Genomic DNA, 18,334 nt, shown 5'->3' with positions numbered 1-18,334 from the left:
CTCCATCTTTCAAAGGCATCTCCTACAAATCCTTGTTTTATTTTTGGACTTTGTCACGACGTAGTTCGGATACATAACGAGGTCTTTTAGGTTTAGTAACGTTATACATGTTTTATCCGACACGTTCGTAGCTGCAGCTGCGGTAACTAGAGCAGAGCTGGCAACCCGGAAGACGAAACTCTACTGACTTCGTGATTGGTAGATAGGTGGAGAGTGGCGCCTCAGACCAAAACACAACATGACAACAATAACATCAGTTGAGGGCTGCAACTTTCACTTTTAAATGACAATAGCCTGGCCGGACCACTGTTGTCAGTGATATAAGTATTTGAAATGAACATGATTTCTTCATGTCTAGTGACATATCAGGGCCATTTTATGATTAATTGAAATACATTTCTTACATACTGTTCCTTTAAGCCTAATATTAATTTAAGATTAAAATATTTGTTTTGAAGTTAATGTATTTTAAAAGGGTTTAAAGTAATTTTTTTTTTTACATTTGTAGTTTTTAGGTTTGGTTGTTTTCATTTCTACCTTTGTTCCTTTAAAGATGGTGTAGTCCACATGCACATAAGACCATGTGTTAAGTCATTCTGTCTCTCTCTTTTTGTTTTGTGTGGACTTTGAACCAGATGGCATTAACATCTGCTGCCAGGTTATATTTTCTGGTGTTATTAAAGTGATCAGAGCTCTGAGTTCTGCTGTTTGGTCATCATTTTTAGAAAACTTCATGCTTCTTCAAAAGGCTGTTCTCATTCTGGGTGGGGGTGAAAACATCAGTCCCTAACTGTCTCAAGACTCTGTAGAGAACCCTGAGCATGAAACCTCCAGAGCAGCACGAAGGCAACGGTGGAAAGATGAACTATTGTTTAACAGGAATTCATACAAACATCTGATTAAAGCAGACATGTAACATCTAAACATGAAACACAAGAGTACAAGATACAGCTGATGATGTTACATGAGAGATTGATCATCAATAAAAAGATTGATAGAGCTAGTGTTCAAAATATTAATTGTAGAAACATTTAGTGTGTTTACAGAGAGCTGATAAAGTTACTGTTATATGGATCAACAAGAGCACAGGGGCATCAAACTGTCAGTGACAATAGTCGTTCTATTCCAGGTGAGTTAGCTGCTATAATGGATGAATAGAAGAGGAATCATAAGCAGGTTGGAGAATTATACATTCAGGTAGGAATGGAGAACTATAACACTGGACAGGTTGATGAGGACAGGACCTCAGATTAGTTCACTGTCTGTGGAGACAGCAGGACAGTCCAGTGTGTGGTTAGTTCACTGTCTGTGGAGACAGCAGGACAGTCCAGTGTGTGGTTAGTTCATGGTCTGTAAGAACAGTGGGACACTCCAGACTCTATAGTTAATTCAGTTGAATTTAAACCACAGACTCTGAACTGTCCTAATGTTTTACAGACATAAACAGACTCAAACTAATCCCAGACTGTCCTGCTTTTATTACGTACAGTGAACTAACTATTGATGGTGGAACTTCTGCACATATTATAGATATTGAACTGACCTCTGACACTGGACTCTCCTACTCTTATCGCTGACAGTGAACTAACCACAGACTGGTAACATCAAACAGCTGCTGATATTTCAAGCTCTCCAAGCAGACAGTTGGCCAGGATGTGTGTATTTGCTGGAAATATTTAGAGGTCCCTGAAGTATCCATTAAATAATAACTCCTGAACTTGTGGATCTATGACAGAGAGATGTTGATGAGGTCGGCTGCAGTTCCTCTAGAGGCCACCAGACGGTGCTGTTTATCATCCACTCTGGGAATCTCTTCATCTCCTCTTTCCACAAATAAAGTCAGTTCAGTTTGAACAAGATGATCAGTTCCACTCTCCTAATATAGCAGGAACTGGATTGTTCTAAATAGTTGAGTTTGTTGAAGTCAGTGTGAAGCTGTGCTCAAACACACCTGCATTAAAGTGGTTCAGGTGAGAAACCAGGCTGCAGTTCTCTCCATCACCACCAGATGTCTCCAAACAGCAGCAACCAACAGACACACACACACACACACACACACACACACACCCACACACACCCACCCACCCACACACACACACACACACACACACACACACTGAGTGTTGTGTTCAAAGACACACACCAAAGAGATGCGTTCAGAGGACTGTCGGACATATCTTAGCTGGAAATGTTTGAACAAAGTGTAAACATAATTCAAATCTGTCAGGCTCAGATATGAAGATTTGTTTTAAAGATCCAAAACGTGATGAAATTGATTATATTTATTACTATTTAAATGTATTATATGAAGAAATAAATCAGTTTGTTCAGCACATGGAAGTGAAGTGGACGTATGTGAGGAGATGGCTGTGTAACCCTGCTGAAATCTCTACCCATAAAAACAGTAATGAGAAATAAATATGTATTTTTTTTTTTTTTGTTTATTTATTTATTTTTTTTTTTGGTGAAAACTGTTATTAAACGTGTTAAAATTACATTTTATGAAGGTTAAAATAGTTTGACGGAAAGGTTAATAATGTAATAAATAAGTTTCAAATGTTTTAAAAAAGACATAAGTGCATTATTAAATATTTCGTTTCGCTAGCTTCTGAGCGTCATTAGCATTCGCTAGCTAAGTGAATGGAGCATTAGCCGCTGCGTAGCTAAAGCAGCTAACTCTGTGACTGAGCCTTGCTGTTTCTACACGGGACCGTGAGGATTTATCTGGAACACTGCCGGTACCGGGACAAGTTGTCGGTCGGACGTCGTCGCGGGTTGCCTGTGGAGACTCCATCTTTCTTTCACCTGTCTGCTTCCATATTGGGCCATTACCTTCAGCCTCGCCCTTTCATCACAGACTCGGACTGGATCAACTGTTGTTCTCCGGAGTTGAGCTGCACTGGAGGGAACACTTTCCTTTACTGTTCTGTGGATTTCCTCGCACTGAAGCGTCGTAAACTCAGGCCTGCAATTTCATTTTAATTTAAAGGGTAAATATTGGTTTAATTTTGACCATTTTACCATTAAAATCTGCTGGTGAACTTTGAATGTTTTTCCACATCTACGTTTCTTTGAAGACACATGTCCTCACTCTTTGATTTAAAACGGAAGAAAATCCTTCTTCATTCAGTAAAGAAGAAATAAAACATTTGAACAATCACTGCTAATCCATCTTTAAATTCAGTTTCATGTTAAACAGATTATAACCTGTAATGTGGTTCCTGTCTGACATCTTTGGAACATGAAGAGAATAGAAATGTTTAAAATTGTTCTTTTTTATGGTTCATCAACAGACTAATCATCATTTTTCATCCAGATGTTCAGGAGAGTCTTTAAGGATTCTGGAAATACTTTCTCTCCAGCTACAAGTGTTGTTAAATGATGGTGTTAAGTGTGTGAAGACGTAGAAATGAATGTGTGATGGTTGACCTGAGATATGGACGGGGGTTGTAGTGTTGGCTGGGGCTCTGTGTCTGATGGCTTCTGGACGTCCTGAGCAGGAGGTTGTTGTGGTGGCACTAAGTGACTGCTTGGGCTACCTGCTCCCACTGACTGTGCTGCATGGTACTGGATATGAGATCTATGATGGTGTCATGAGTGGATTTAAGGATGGTGAGTGAACTGGGATGGGATGTGAAAGTGTTGGTGTCAGGGTGACAGGACTCGGTCCTGGAGGGCTCCTGTGCTGAGGGTCAGAGGCTGAGATGAAAGCTTGTTGACCTGAACCCACTGTCACCTGTCCCACACAAACATCCAGATCCAGTCAAACATGCAGGAGCTTCTTGGTTTTTATTTAGTCTGGAAAAGAACATTTTATTGCCATGATCTGAATGTGAAGATAAAGTGACAACATCTTTATTAAAAGCCATTTAGTTCAAGCTGAGAGTGGTGCTCAAAAACACATCATGTAGTGAGTCTGATCCTCACAGATAAACTCACCTGATTTCCTGTAAATGGAGAGGGGAGGAGCTCACCTGAGCAGGTGATCAAGATTGATGAGAACAGGAAGAGAACTCTGAAATCAGCTCAGAGTTTATTTTGAGTGGACAGAAGAAGGTTGAACGACGAGACAGGGTGAGTGTTAACACAACATTATTATCATTTGAGTCAGTTTTTTCTTTATGGACTGTGGAGGGAAGAAGATTCACAATGAACTTCTAAAGACTGAAAGAAAAATGTGGCTGTTGTGTGGCGGGTGTGTCTCTTGAAAAACGTCTTGATTCTTTCGCTCTGAGCTCACAGTCTGTGTCGTTTGTTTATCTCTCAGACTGACTCCATTAGAGGAGGACAAGAAGAGCAGAGCAGAGTCTCCAGGATCTAGATGTCTGTCCATGAAGAGTCCAGACTTCATGGTCCAGACTTCAGTGATGAATCTGGACCTTCAGACACAAAGTAAGAGAACTGCTACAAACGGCTGGAACAGTGTTTAGTGTTGAGGACCTGCAGCTTCCTGTTTCTTCTGTCACATCAGGTTAATAATACTGAGCTCATATGTTTAATGTGAAATGATCTAAAACAACATTTGAACTTTTATACTTTTCAGTTAAAAACATGACAGGGATTTCTAGATCTCATTAATTAAATGTTCATAGTGGAAGATTAAATCAGTCACAAAGAAGCAGCAGCATTCTGAGACTTCTCTTTATTCAGTTTGAGTCGACATACAAGTATTTTTCTGCCAAGCTACAGGTTACAGTAGTTCTCACAGGTTTTTAAGATGAACTAAAAGTCTTTAGTGAAGACTCTTTAAATCTTTTGTCATTATGTTCCTGTGGTTTTCTGACCACATTTTAATATAAACATATATTTATTGCTGCACTGGACAGATAAATCTGAACTCCTTAGTGAAAATGAAAGTACAGCTATTATGTCAGCATTCAATAACTACAGCTCCCATGACTCTTGGACACAAAGGACTGTTGTTGAACTTGACTGCGCAGAACAGGTTGGATCAGTTTTGGGTGCAACATGATGCCAAGACTCAGTTTAGAGTGTGAGCAGCGTTACACAACAGATGTCAACTTAACAGATCACACAATGAATATGGGGATGAACTACCTCAGATTTTTTAAAGTCGACTAATATGTGGTGAAAGTCGTGTCAATGTCAACTAGTCGATGACGTCACACATAAAAACACAGTAGAAAGCAATACTGTGTGCTGCAGATATCTATAGTCTATATAATTGGCACCGTCAGTAGTGTTTAATAGTACTTCACAGTGTGTTGTAAGATAGGATAATGTAGCTGGGAAAAAAATAAAATATTTAAAAAAATATTTCTCTGAAGTCGTTAACTGACTGCTGTCCAGAGGATTTGGACAGCGTTAGCTGATGTCTTTTCAAATGCATTGCAGTATTACTTTGGTTATATTTCAGGACTGACATGTTAAGGTAGTATGGGCTTCATCTTTAGTGAAGTATTTCCACACACTTGATGAACCACTGCTAGTTTGCTGCAACGACCCACTGGACTCCTGACCTGTCCTTCCTGCTTAAAGCATCATAGCACAACAGTAAAGTTGACGAGTCAGTATAGTGAATAATAATTCACAGTTTTCCTTGACAGGGACAGAAAAACATAGATTGATTTGCACTGACGAAATAAGCAGGAGTAAACAATCAGGACATCAATGGAGGAATGTTTTCATGGTGAACAAGAAGCAGTGACACACTGACTGTTGTTTAGTGAAAACTGGAGAGAAACTCTTCTGTCAGTCACTTTCATTGTTTCTTGGAGAATGTAGCTCACTATAATGTTAGCTCTTAGCTGTGGTGGCTGATATTACAACACATGCAGCCAGCTAATTAAATATTATGGATCAGACTGAGCTGCATTGACAGTATTAGTGTTAAACTAAAATAAATCCAGAGACAGCAGCCAGGACTCCTGAACTCAATGAATTACTGTTGTGTTTCAGTAAAATGTCTCCAATGAAAATATGTTTGAGAAGAAATCAGCTGACTGGAGAAGACTGACTGTAACTGAAGTTGATGTAAACTCACTGAGTGTTACTGGTTTACCTCTCAGACTGAAGATGGAGGAAGAGGAGGACGGAGCAGAATCTACAGTATCCAGATGTCTGTCTATGAAGAGTGACTGGTCCAAAGATACTCCTCCACTCTTCAGTGAAGAACCTGGACCCTCAGACACAAAGTAAGAGACTGTTTCTACTGTAAACTGACCTGATGGAAGATGATGATTTTAGGATGAAGCAGAAATGTTCTGCTGAAAGATTTATAGTCATGATGCAGATGTTTTAGTGCAGGTAGGTAAGATCCTAGTCTGGGTTTTAGAACCAGGAAGTACTGATGGTATTTCTGTAGTAAAACACCTGAGAACCTCCATTTCAGAATGTCCACTCATCAATATTCAGATATATTTGTCCTCATGTTGAAGTCTGTGAAGATTTTCAATCTGCAAATGATTTTAGTGATGAAGAAATGTGTTGACAGAGAGAGGAAGAGGAGTCCTGTTTCTGTGGAGGAGCAGCTGTCCTGCTGTGCTTTGTGTCAGGACGTCCTGAAGGATCCAGTCTCTAGCAGCTGTGGACACTGGTTCTGCAGACAGTGCATCACCTCATACTGGGACCAGTCTGCTTCATCAGGAGACTCCTCCTGTCCCCAGTGTGGACCAAGATCCAGAAGAAGACCTGGACTGCAGACAGCCAGTCAGAGCAGCACTGTACAAAGTAAGACTGTACATCTGTCTGCTGATGGACTCTTTTCTGGAAACCTGTTGATTTAATCCAGACACATTGTTGTGTTCTACAGCATGGGGATTTAAGATCATTCTAAACATCATTGTAAATGAACTCCCAGTGAAATGTCACTGCATTGTTTCTGCTCCAGAGTAATAACAGCAGGACAGAGAGGATTGAATGCTGTGTATTACAGACAGTCACACTGACTAACAGCCAGACAGCAGCCTGAGACACAACAAGAGACACAGACTCTGAACAACAGCCCACATTAGCTTTCCTGCTAACGTCTCCTTCTTCTCTAACCTACACACATCTTGTCCTGCAGATCCACTTGTTGAACAAGAACCAAACAAACATCCACTGAGGAAAACTGCTCTGCTAACATCAGTTTGTAGCAGTAGATAGTGAAGCAGCTGATGAGTAGCAGCACTTTGAACAGCTTCAAAACTTCACATATATTGATAGAATATTGAATTAGTTTAGATTCCTCGAGTTTAATTTATTTTCTTTTGTTTTCCTGCACTTCACATATCAGCTTTATTTTACTCTTCACTGATTTCTTTCCTCATAACTGAGCTTTGTTAATTACTGCTGAAGCAAATGAAACTCCTGCTGAGACCAGCCAGTAGGAGGCTTTTATTGTGAAAGAGCCAGAGGAAATGCAGTGTATTTGTCATCTGATTATCAGTGTTTGGTTGGTGGTGCTATTAAAACCAAGAGATGAACATATTGTGCATCATTTTATTGGTAGCTCAGTCTTAAATATTACAACAAGGAAGGAACAACAACAACAGTGAGCTGTTAGATGAAGAGCTGCAGACAAGCTGCTGAAGCTCAACCTGCTGCTTCTGCTGTCAATCAAACACTACCACAAGAATAAAGAGCATTTCTAATGTTTCCTCCAAAAATGTTTCATTGTGAGAAGAAAAAACTCTTTACAACACATTTAAAAGTCAGTTTTCTGTTCTTTGTGACTTCAAACAGGGATGAGTGTTTTCTTTCTGTCTCACGTTTGTTCTTCTTTCCAGCAGATGTTGGTCTGCAGGAGGTTTTAGATGAACATAAGATCAGTCTGAGGAGGAGATGTGAACGTGTGATTGAAGGAAGTGATGTAACAGGAAGTGGAACCCTCCTCAACAGGATCTACACTGAGCTCTACATCACAGAGGGACAGAGTGAAGAGGTTAATACCCAACATGAGGTGAAGCAGCTTGAGACAGCTTCCAAGATGAAGGCCCTCCATGACACTCCAATCAAGTGCCACCACATCTTTAAAGCCTTACCTGACCAACAGAGACACATCAGAGTGGTTCTGACCTACGGCATCGCTGGTGTTGGAAAAACCTTCTCAGTACAGAAGTTCACGCTGGACTGGGCAGAGGGTTTGGAAAACCAAGATGTCAGTGTGGTGATTGTGCTTTCGTTCAGGGAGCTGAACTTGATCAAAGATGAGCAGTACAGTCTTCTCAGCCTGCTCCATGTTTTCCATCCAACATTACAGAAGGTCACAGCAGAGGAGCTGGCTGTCTGTAAACTTCTGTTCATCTTTGACGGCCTGGATGAAAGCAGACTTTCATTGGACTTCAACAACAGTGAGGTTGTGTCTGATGTCACACAGAAGGCATCAGTCAACGTGCTGCTGATAAACCTCATCAAGGGGAAACTGCTTCCCTCGGCTCTGGTCTGGATCACTTCCCGACCTGCAGCAGCCAATCAGATCCCTCCTACATGTGTTGATAGGGTAACAGAAGTACGAGGCTTCACTGACGCTCAGAAGGAGGAGTACTTCAGGAGGAGGTTTAGTGATGAAGAGCTGTCCAGCAGAATCATCTCCCACATCAAGACATCCAGGAGCCTCCACATCCTGTGTGGAGTCCCAGTCTTCTGCTGGATGACTGCTACAGTTCTGGAGCACATGTTGACTACAGAGCAGAGAGGAGAGCTGCCCAAGACCCTGACTGACATGTACTCACACTTTGTGATGGTTCAGACAAAGAGGAAGAAGAACAAGTACCGTGAGGAACATGAAACGAGTCCACAGGAGCTGATGGAGGCTGACAGGGAAGTTCTTCTGAAGCTGGGGAGGCTGGCGTTTGAACATCTGGAGAAAGGAAACATCATGTTCTACCAAGAAGACCTGGAGCTCTGGGGTCTTAATGTGACAGAGGCCTCAGTGTACTCAGGAGTTTGTACAGAGATCTTCAAAAGAGAGAGTGTGATCTTCCAGAAATCAGTCTACTGCTTTGTTCATCTGAGCGTTCAGGAGTTTCTGGCTGCAGTCTACATGTTCCACTGTTACACCAAGAAGAAGACAAAGGTGCTGAAGGACTTCCTGGGGAAAGACTGCCAGTATACCACTAACTCTCTGGATGACTTCCTGTATGGAGCCATGGAGAAATCCCTGCTCAGTAAAAATGGTCACCTGGACCTGTTTGTTCGCTTCCTTCATGGCCTCTCTCTGGAGTCCAACCAGAGACTCTTAGAAGGTCTGCTGGGTCAGACAGAGATCAGTCCAGAAATCATCCAGAGAGCCATCAACAACCTGAAGGAGATGAACACTGATAAAACCTCTCCTGACAGAAGCATCAACATCTTCCATTGTCTGATGGAGATGAACGACCTCTCAGTTCATCACCAGATCCAAGAGTTCCTGAAGTCAGAGAACAGATCAGAGAAACTCTCTGAGATCCACTGCTCAGCTCTGGCCTACATGCTGCAGATGTCAGAGGAGGTTCTGGATGAGTTGGACCTGAAGAAGTACAACACATCAGAGGAGGGACGATGGAGACTGATCCCAGTTGTGAGGAACTGCAGAAAGGCTCAGTGAGTCCTGATGTGATCATTAAAAGAATCAGTCAGTGGAGATTAGTAGTTTAGTTCTTCACATATACACAGGATTACATTATTGTCATTATTCTTAGTTTTACCTCAAACATTATACATTAGTTGAGTTGATTTCTGAAGCTGTTTAAAACGCAGAGGATAAAAATGTAGATTCTTTTAGTTGGTTGTGATGTTTGTTGTTATCTATTATGTATTTGTAATAATTGTTAGATTCTATATTATTTTAACCATTTCCTTATCTTCCTTTGTGTGATGGAGGCTTCATGTAACCCTGATAAAACTAATGAAGGAGGTTGTGCTGGAGGTTTTTGAGACACAACATTTTATAGTTTGTTTTATTCAGTAAGTTTAGTGGTTTAAAACCAGATCTGTATCATTTTCTAACGATTACTAAAGTCATTGTGACCATGGAGGATGCTGGGGGATGCCTCAGTGCTTTTATTGAAATGACATGGAACAAAATGACCACACTCAAATTACAAGTGTCACTTTATTAGAGGTATATTTTTACATTATTTGTCCCAAGATGTTTTCTACATGACATTCTATGTAGGATGAACCAGTTTAGTTCTGTTTGTAATCTGTCTTCATTTTCTTTTAGATCTCCTTCAGGCTGTAAGCTCATCATACAAAAACACAAATATTAGCATTCAGTTGTAATGCATCACCTCTTAAGGAGAAACTTCATATTCACTCAAGCATCAATAAGATATCCTGGGTTCAGTTAACACACTGTGTTTGTATAAAAAGTGGATTCCTTCTTGTCAAGTGTTTAGTTTCATTTCTGCAGCGTTTGGCAGAAGTTATCTGATTTTTCCTGCATATGGACGTGAACAGTTGTAGCTGACAGTAGTAGGTAGCAAAGAGAGATCATCTCTCAAACTGGAACTGTTCACTGAGTTCAACTCATTCTAAATGTTCTGGAGTCAAAGTGAAGAAATGTTTTCATCAACCAGATGTCTTCATTCTGACTGTGTGGATCAAATCACACTGACAGACTGTGGACAGTATGGAAGCCTAAATGTAACTCCATTTTCCCTCCATCTACAAGATGAAAGCAGAACAGAGATTGTCATTAAAAGTCTGCAGCTATGAGAGAGACTGAAGAGAGTCATTGTGTCATATCAAACACAGTAAGATGAGATGAGCTGAACCACAGATGTTCATCAGATGATCACCTCACTCTGTTTCATACTCATTCAGTCTGGATCTAGAATGTAAATGATCTGATTTTATAACAGATTTTATATGTTTTCTAATCACAGACTTACTGGATGTGGACTCTCAGAGACTCACTGTGAAGTTGTGGCCTCAGCTCTGAAGTCCAACCCTTCCTATCTGACAGAGCTTGACATGAGTGGAAATGAACTGAAGGATTCAGCAGTGAAGCATCTGTCTGCTGGACTGGAGAGTCCAAACTGTAGACTGGAGACTCTGAGGTCAGTTCACTGACTCATTGACTGATGTGTCAAATGTTCTTTAGTTGATAAATGTTCAGTATTTCCATGAGCACAAATCTGAAACAATAGTTTTTCCTTGTGGCTCCAAATAGAAGTGAAAGACTTGAGCAGGGTTCATTTAAAGGTGACAGAAGTGGAGTCATGTCGGGGAGATGATGTGAGCCTCCACAGGTTCATGTTGTGCTCCATCAGTCAGTGAAGATGAAGTCAGTACTGATGAGGCTGTAGAGTGTGTGAGGATGTGAATGAGGCTGTTGAAAATCTGATGATAGCAGATAAAAACAGGCTGCAGAGAGTCTGAGAGAGAGACAGGCCAGAGAAAGAAGAAAAAGACATGAATGGAAAACTTGATGAAGGTGAAGTTAGGAACTGTGATGATGTTGATGGGATCAGAAGCTGACATGGCTGCTACAGAGACAAGCCACACAGCTGCTGTGGTGAGGTGTGTGTTAAAGCAGAGTCCTAAACAGCAGCCGAGCACAGGCCCAAACATCCCAACAAAGCAGGATTCAGGCTCAGTGTGAGGATTTCAAACAGAAGCTGGAGAAGAGACAGGACTCGGTTGGAATGACTGCAGAAAGAAGGCAGGTGAGACCAGTCATAGTGTTTGATTTAGAGCCAAAACAGAGTTTGTGTTCCTGAACAAATCACAGAATCATCAACTATTTTATCTCTCTGAGGTTAAACATGGAGTGTATGAAGAGATCTCTGATCAGTAAAGTTTGAAGTGCAGCACAAACTCCCAGATCTTCTGCTTCTGCTGCTCATTTGAACCTGACAAAAGGTTGAGCTCATTTCCATAGTCGAGGGTCTCTGACTACAAAGGCTCAGTCTCCTCTGGTTTTTAGCCTCCACCCAGGAATTAGTACCAGAGCTCTACTCGAGGAGGGTTAACATGTCAGAGGACATATCAGGGACCAACATCATATCAGACTGAAACTTTAACATCTGTTCTAAAATACACAGAGAAGCAGTCTACAACTGGTGTTACACGTTAGTGCATTTAGTCAGTAAGTAATGATGTCTGTAGAAGACATGATAAAGATTCAGTCAAATATGTGTGAAAAGATTTAATCTACATCTTTTATTCTTTATTCAGATTGGAGACCTGCAGTTTGTCAAAGATCAGCTGTGATTCTCTGGTCTCAGCTCTGAAGTCCAGTCCCTCCCATCTGAAACATCTGGACCTGAGCAACAACGGTCTGAAGGATTCAGGAGTGAAGCAGCTGTGTGGTTTTCTGGAGAGTCCAGACTGTAGACTGGAGACTCTGAGGTCAGTTCACTGACTTTGACTGTTGTAGATCTGATATGTTTAATCACCAACTGAATGTAATTTGTTTTCATATAAAACGTTATTGTTCTTCAAACTGAAGACAGACACAAACACATTTCAATAACCGTATAATGTTGATAGCTGCATTCCTGGTCAACACACACAGATGCGATCATGTGTTCAGATGCAGGTGTTTGAGGTGTGTTTAGTCTCACACTGTCACATATTACTGTCTGTATTGACTGTATAGAAGATATGACGAAGATCCACAATAACTGAAGGTCAAAGTCAGTCAAACATGTCTGAGTAGATTTAATCTACATCTTTTATACTTTATTCAGATTGATCAACTGCAATTTGTCAGAGATCAGCTGTGATTCTCTGGGACCAGCTCTGAAGTCCAATCCCTCCCATCTGAAACATCTGGACCTGAGTAACAACAACCTGATGGATTCAGGAGTGAAGCAGTTGTGTGGTTTTCTGGAGAGTCCAGACTGTAGACTGGAGACTCTGAGGTCAGTTCACTGTCTGTTACTGTTGCAGATCTGATATGTTTAATCACCAACTGAATCTAAATCATGTTCATCCAGAACTTTCCTCCACGAATCTGTAATTGTCCTTTAGTTCAAGAAGAGTGTTTGTATCAGAAACTGTAGAAAAGGTCCACTGTTAGTTGTTAAAGTCAATGAAGCTTAAAGGTTGTTAGGACACAGTAATGTTGAGCTGCACATTTTAAACCTGAACACATCTGATTGAATTATTCATGATTTAATCTACATCTTTTATTCTTTATTCAGATTGTGGAGCTGCAGTTTGTCAGAGATCAGCTGTGATTCTCTGGTCTCAGCTCTGAAGTCCAACCCCTCCCATCTGAAACATCTGGACCTGAGTTACAACAAAGATCTGAAGGATTCAGATGTGAAGCAGCTTCTTGATCTTGTGAAGAGTCCAGACTACAACCTGGAGACTCTGTGGTGAGTAAAGGGTTCCAGTCAGTCCATGCTGCTTTCATCAGTATTGTCCTAAACACAGTTAGTATCAAAGATCCAGTGTTTCCTGTAAACCTGCAGCTTCTCAGTGAAGCTGTGAGAGGAGAATGGAGACAGGCTTCAGGATTGGACAGAAAGACCGAGAGGGAGACAACAGTCAGCCAATTAGATGAGGCAGAAGCTTGTTACGATCATGTGTTTGAGGTGATGTGAAGACGACTGTTGTTGTTGTGTTGATGTGTCCAGGAAATAAAGCTGGATTCCAGCTGACAGCCTTCCAAGATGTATAGAGACAGTGTTGGTCATTCATCAAATCTGATCAACAACTGATCACAGCTCTGAGATCAGTCTGACTGAAACCTGCACATCACAGAACCAGCATTACATTTAGTAACCATGTGCTCTTTCTACAGAGCAGAACCTCTGCTGAGGTCCAGTCATCACATTTGTATATATTTGCTCCAGTGCTGCTCTGAACAGGACTGAAGTCCCTGCTGCTCTTTATACTGGATGAGCTGCATCACTGACTGACAGCTGATGAAGGGAGACTCTGGAAGCACTCATTTATCTCCTCTCTTCTTTCTTCTTCTCTCTGCAGATGGTGGTTATGGGCAGTGAAGAGGACGGTGTGTGTGAGCTGAGAGAGGATGAGCTGTGTCCTAATGATCCAGAGAGGTTGAAGCAGCAGCAGCAGCAGCAGCAGCAGCTTGTGTGTAGAGAGACTCTGACTGTAGATAAATGCTGCAGAATAAACCACATGTTCAGCAGAAACATGAGCTAAAACACACACATTCTACTCACAGTGATGCAGCCAGTGTTCAGTTTCACTCACTCAGCATATAGATGTGTTTCTGTTTCTGCTCTTTGCTTTATGGACTCTAGACTCTCAGACTATACTGTTTATATATGTCACATAATAATAATATATCCAAAAAACGTTCAAAAGGTGAGTTGGAGGCTGTAAAGGTAACATTGCAACAATATAATGTCTAATATCTAACTGCTACAAGCACAAAACACTGGAGGAGGAACTAAATCAGGTGTGTGACAGGATAAAGCCAGCCACACTTGCCAGTAATTGAGGCCACACCTGGCTCAGTAGGCAACAGTCTGGAGTCACAAGTCAGACTTTCCACAAGATTTTTTCTTTGCAACAACATAATGAGTCCAAACACACCCTAGAAGGCTTTCCTCCACAATCACCTGACCTCAACCTGTAGATGAACAATAAAGCTGAAGTTTATCATTTTGATCAGTGCATGAGACATGTGTGTAACCAATTTTAGTGATTTAAAAGTGAATTACAGTATAATAATGAGTTGGACTAATGATAAGACCACGGCCAGAATCTGAAGAAACCAAATTCGTAAGGAGCCAATACATTGAGCAACAATAAAAAATCAGGCAGACGAGTAAATGTTGAATAGCAACACATGTATTGTAACAGTGAATAGAAAATATTCAATTTGTACAGAAAATATGAAATAATAACCCAATTTACCAAAAACAAAGAACGTGTGCGTACAGAAAAAAATGAAATAAGAGTGTCTGTTCGGGCCCTTTAAACTTAAAGTTGTTGCAGGTGCACCTGATATCAAAAGTTCAAGGAAATCAATGCGAATGTGTGTGTGTGTGTACACGTGTACACGTGTACAGTGGTCCCTCGTTTATCACGGGAGTTACGTTCTAAAAATAACCCGCGATAGGCGAAATCCGCGAAGTAGTCAGCTTTATTTTTTACAATGATTATAAATGTTTTAAGGTTGCAAAACCCCTCACTACACACTTTATACAATTTTCTCAATAACTTACAAACATACCGCACTTCAGTCACACTGCCAGCGATCAAAGATACTGTTTATGTAATTTGGCAAGCTGAACGCATTCTGTACTGTACAAGAGACACTGTATGGAGGAGATTGATTGACAATGGTCTACAGTCCCTTAGCCAATCAGGACGCAGAAAAAAATGCACTGTAAAAAAAAAAAAAAAAAAAAGCATGCAAAATTGCACTAAAAAAATCCGCGAAACTGCGAGGCCGCGAAAGGTGAACCGCGAGGGACAACTGTATATCTCCTTGTCGGTGACTTTTTCCTCGGAGGTCTTGGCTCGCCATGTAATACAATCGGGATCACGTTTTTGGTCTTCAAATTTTCCCGTCCTCTCAAAAAACCTGACCTATAAACAAGGTCATATCTATCATTTTCTATTCTCAGATGCATCATTAAAGGTTTAAACATCAAAATCTCTACATGTTGCATCAAACCTTCTTATCAAATCTTAAATCTTCAGAGTTCAAATATGAGGACTAAATACTCAAGAACTCGTGTGTTACTGTTCATATGAACAGTGTTTCAGTAATATTTATTGTAAGCATTAACATTCAGTTTTCAGAGGTATCACAGAAATGTGCTTAATTATTCCTAACGTACTATAGGCCTACTAGTATGAGAGAAACTGCACCAAAAATTACTCTCCTAGTCACTGTAAACTCATTACTGAAATGAGGTTCCTTCAATAGTTTGCACATACAAAATAAAATGTAATTTCAATTTTATTATACGAATTCTCAAATTACTTCTTTTCTTTTAAATTGGCAAAAGCAAAATAAAACAACTTCCCTCTTGCATACGTTGGCCTAAAATAGAGACACAACATACACCTTCAAAACATTGCACCATTATTCACCTCTGTTCACTCCCACAACTTTTACTACCACCACCATTTTTGTTATCATACTGAGAAACAGAAAAATAGCGCTAGAGCAGCTAAAAGAAACATGTTTCTCACCGTTGCTCATGTGTTTCAATGCCAAGCACGTTGATGTCGGGCTTGCAGCGGCTCACAAGATGGAAGGTAAGTGGTTAGCCTGTGAGACGCCGAGCTAGCATTAGCATGGAGATGACGGTAAGTATTAACGAGCAATAAACGACTCGTCTTACCGATTGTCTCCTTCGTTCAGTTCCTCAGCTCTGGATTCCCAGTAGGTAAGTGCACTGGCTTTATCTTTGTCTTATCACAGTTTAATTCGGGGTTTCTCCGGTTTTCCTTTTTGCAGGTAGCTGTTCTCATTCCCGTGGCTGAGATCGGAAGAGACCGGCAAAACAAACATGCTTGCACTTCACTTCCAAGCTGACAGGCTGAACTGGCCTCGTGGCTCCTGATTGGCTGTTGAGGGCTAGGTACCCCCCATGTGGGGTTACGTGAATTGAATGGTGCATCCAAATGCGATAGGACATTTAATACTCTGCCGATGTAAAATAAAAATAACGAATATGAATACTTTTAGTGGTTTCATCTCATCGTATCATCTTTCATGACTTCTGGGCTGCATTATGATTTGACATGTTTTGCTGCAACACTTAATGCAAGTAAAGGTCTGAAAGGTGTGAAAACCACCTTATATCTTCTTGTCTTTTCTCACATGTCCATATTGCAGCTTAATCTCTGGAAGCTGGCTGATTACAACGAAGCCTGCAGGCTGCACCGTCGCATTCAGAACTCTGTGTACGATTCCTGAAGCGTGTACTTCTGTTCTCAGTCATCACACAGACCGCTCTGAATTCATGTGGTAACGATTTATTGATGTTAAAATGCTACATGTAGCACCTTTATACGTCAAGGGTCCACAGTCAGGAGTCACTGACAACCTTGCTGTTCAATGTGAGTACAAAACTGGAGGGCTCAGAAACGGACATGTTAGAGTGGTCAGTTTGTGTTTTTCACTGTGATTTCAGAAATCCTTTATTTCAAAAGGAAGAAAATAAACAATTAAAAAAAAAAAAAAAAAACAAGCAGTCAAACCTGAACATCTGTTAGCATTACAGTGGCTACACACAGATTCAGCTCTCACAAGTCTCAGCAGTATGGCACCATTTTCAGGAGGAATCCAGTGTTTGTGATGAGACGACTATTTACAACAATAAAAAAAGAATAAAGAACGAGCTCCGATAAGCGTGTGTTTTAAAAATAGTGCTTGAAACGAGACATAAAACTATGTACAGACCTGTATTTGTTGTATATTGTTTGCCTTTATATACACATCTTTTTTCCACATTGTCATATAAGTCACATCAACCATATTAAATATAAGAAACATTTCTGTTGTAGAAAAAAGAAAGGAATGACATGAAACGTCCACGTGTGAGTCACATCAACAGAAAACAACATGAATATTTATACTACTGACAGCATTTGAAATCTCTTTTCAGCATCGTTTCTCGATGAAATAATTTGACTCTGCATCCTTTACCAGACGTTTTTTTTTCTATGTACAAGAAAACATTCAGAACTGTGTCCTTCAGTAGACTTCACGTTTTAATTCTCACATTTGGTTTCTCACTGTTTGCATTCTGTAACTCCTCCCATCATCCTGTGCACACCTGAAATCACAAAAAAATCTCTGAGCTGCTGTTTCTGCAGGTGTTCTTGTGTTTAATAGGAAAAATGTTTCATATCAGTGTCTGCTGTTTCTGTCGGCCGTCACATCCTCAGATCCGAACAAACAAGGAATTTCTAAAATTCAAAAACACAGGTTTGATTGAAAGCGAGTGCAACCACTGCTCATGTAGAAGAGGACAAAGAATAAGTTTCTTTTTTTCTTTCACAACAACTTCAGAACAATCAGAAACCTTTACCTTTCTGCAGGACGTGAATAAATACATAGAATTAAAATAAACTTCATGTAATTGAGTTCAGCTTTGAACAAAAAGAAATCTAAGAGGAAAACTCATCCAGAGGAGGAAGATGGAGGTAATGAAGTGTTTGTGTTTGTGAGGACATTAACCATCAGCTGAAGGTTCCTCAGCAGAACCAGAAATCCTTCATCTTGAAACCGAATCTTCAAAGACAAACCAAGAAACTGTTTTTATGACCTTGATCTCCCTGACTACAGATCTGCATTAAGTGGGTGCTTGAAATAAAGTGCAGGATATTTCTAGTTTTAATTTCCATATTCTAGACTTTTTTTCAAACATTATGAATTAATCTCATTGTTGAAAACTGTTCAACAGAGGAATCGCTGACAGGTTACATTCTGGTAAAAAACAAACAGACAAACAAAAAG

At 40.4% G+C, this 18,334-nt stretch overlaps 1 protein-coding gene across 1 annotated transcript; it reads left to right on the top strand.

The window, feature by feature from the left end:
• Positions 1-2,897: 2,897 nt before the first annotated feature.
• On the top strand, positions 2,898-18,197 carry LOC311488304 (protein NLRC3-like). Its single transcript, XM_084544933.1, has 10 exons — positions 2,898-4,074; positions 4,268-4,392; positions 6,030-6,155; positions 6,455-6,690; positions 7,731-9,525; positions 10,812-10,985; positions 12,106-12,279; positions 12,621-12,794; positions 13,077-13,253; positions 13,867-18,197. Coding segments are annotated over exons 2-10 (2,928 nt in total). The 5' UTR covers positions 2,898-4,074; positions 4,268-4,321; the 3' UTR covers positions 13,868-18,197.
• The last annotated feature ends 137 nt before the right edge of the window (positions 18,198-18,334 follow it).

This window comes from Chelon labrosus (genome assembly GCF_963514085.1).
Source record: "Chelon labrosus genome assembly, chromosome: 5".
In the NCBI taxonomy this organism is placed as follows: Eukaryota; Metazoa; Chordata; class Actinopteri; order Mugiliformes; family Mugilidae; genus Chelon; species Chelon labrosus.
This window is presented reverse-complemented; position numbering and strand designations above follow the sequence as displayed.

What these genes read in the sequence shown, in the direction of transcription:
- LOC311488304 (XM_084544933.1), top strand. Translation starts at nt 4,322, where the DNA reads ATGTCTGTCCATGAAGAGTCCAGACTTCATGGTCCAGACTTCAGTGAT. An exon ending in TCTGGACCTTCAGACACAAA is followed by an intron (nt 4,393 to 6,029) that starts GTAAGAGAACTG and finishes TTTACCTCTCAG; the next exon opens with ACTGAAGATGGAGGAAGAGG. An exon ending in CCTGGACCCTCAGACACAAA is followed by an intron (nt 6,156 to 6,454) that starts GTAAGAGACTGT and finishes ATGTGTTGACAG; the next exon opens with AGAGAGGAAGAGGAGTCCTG.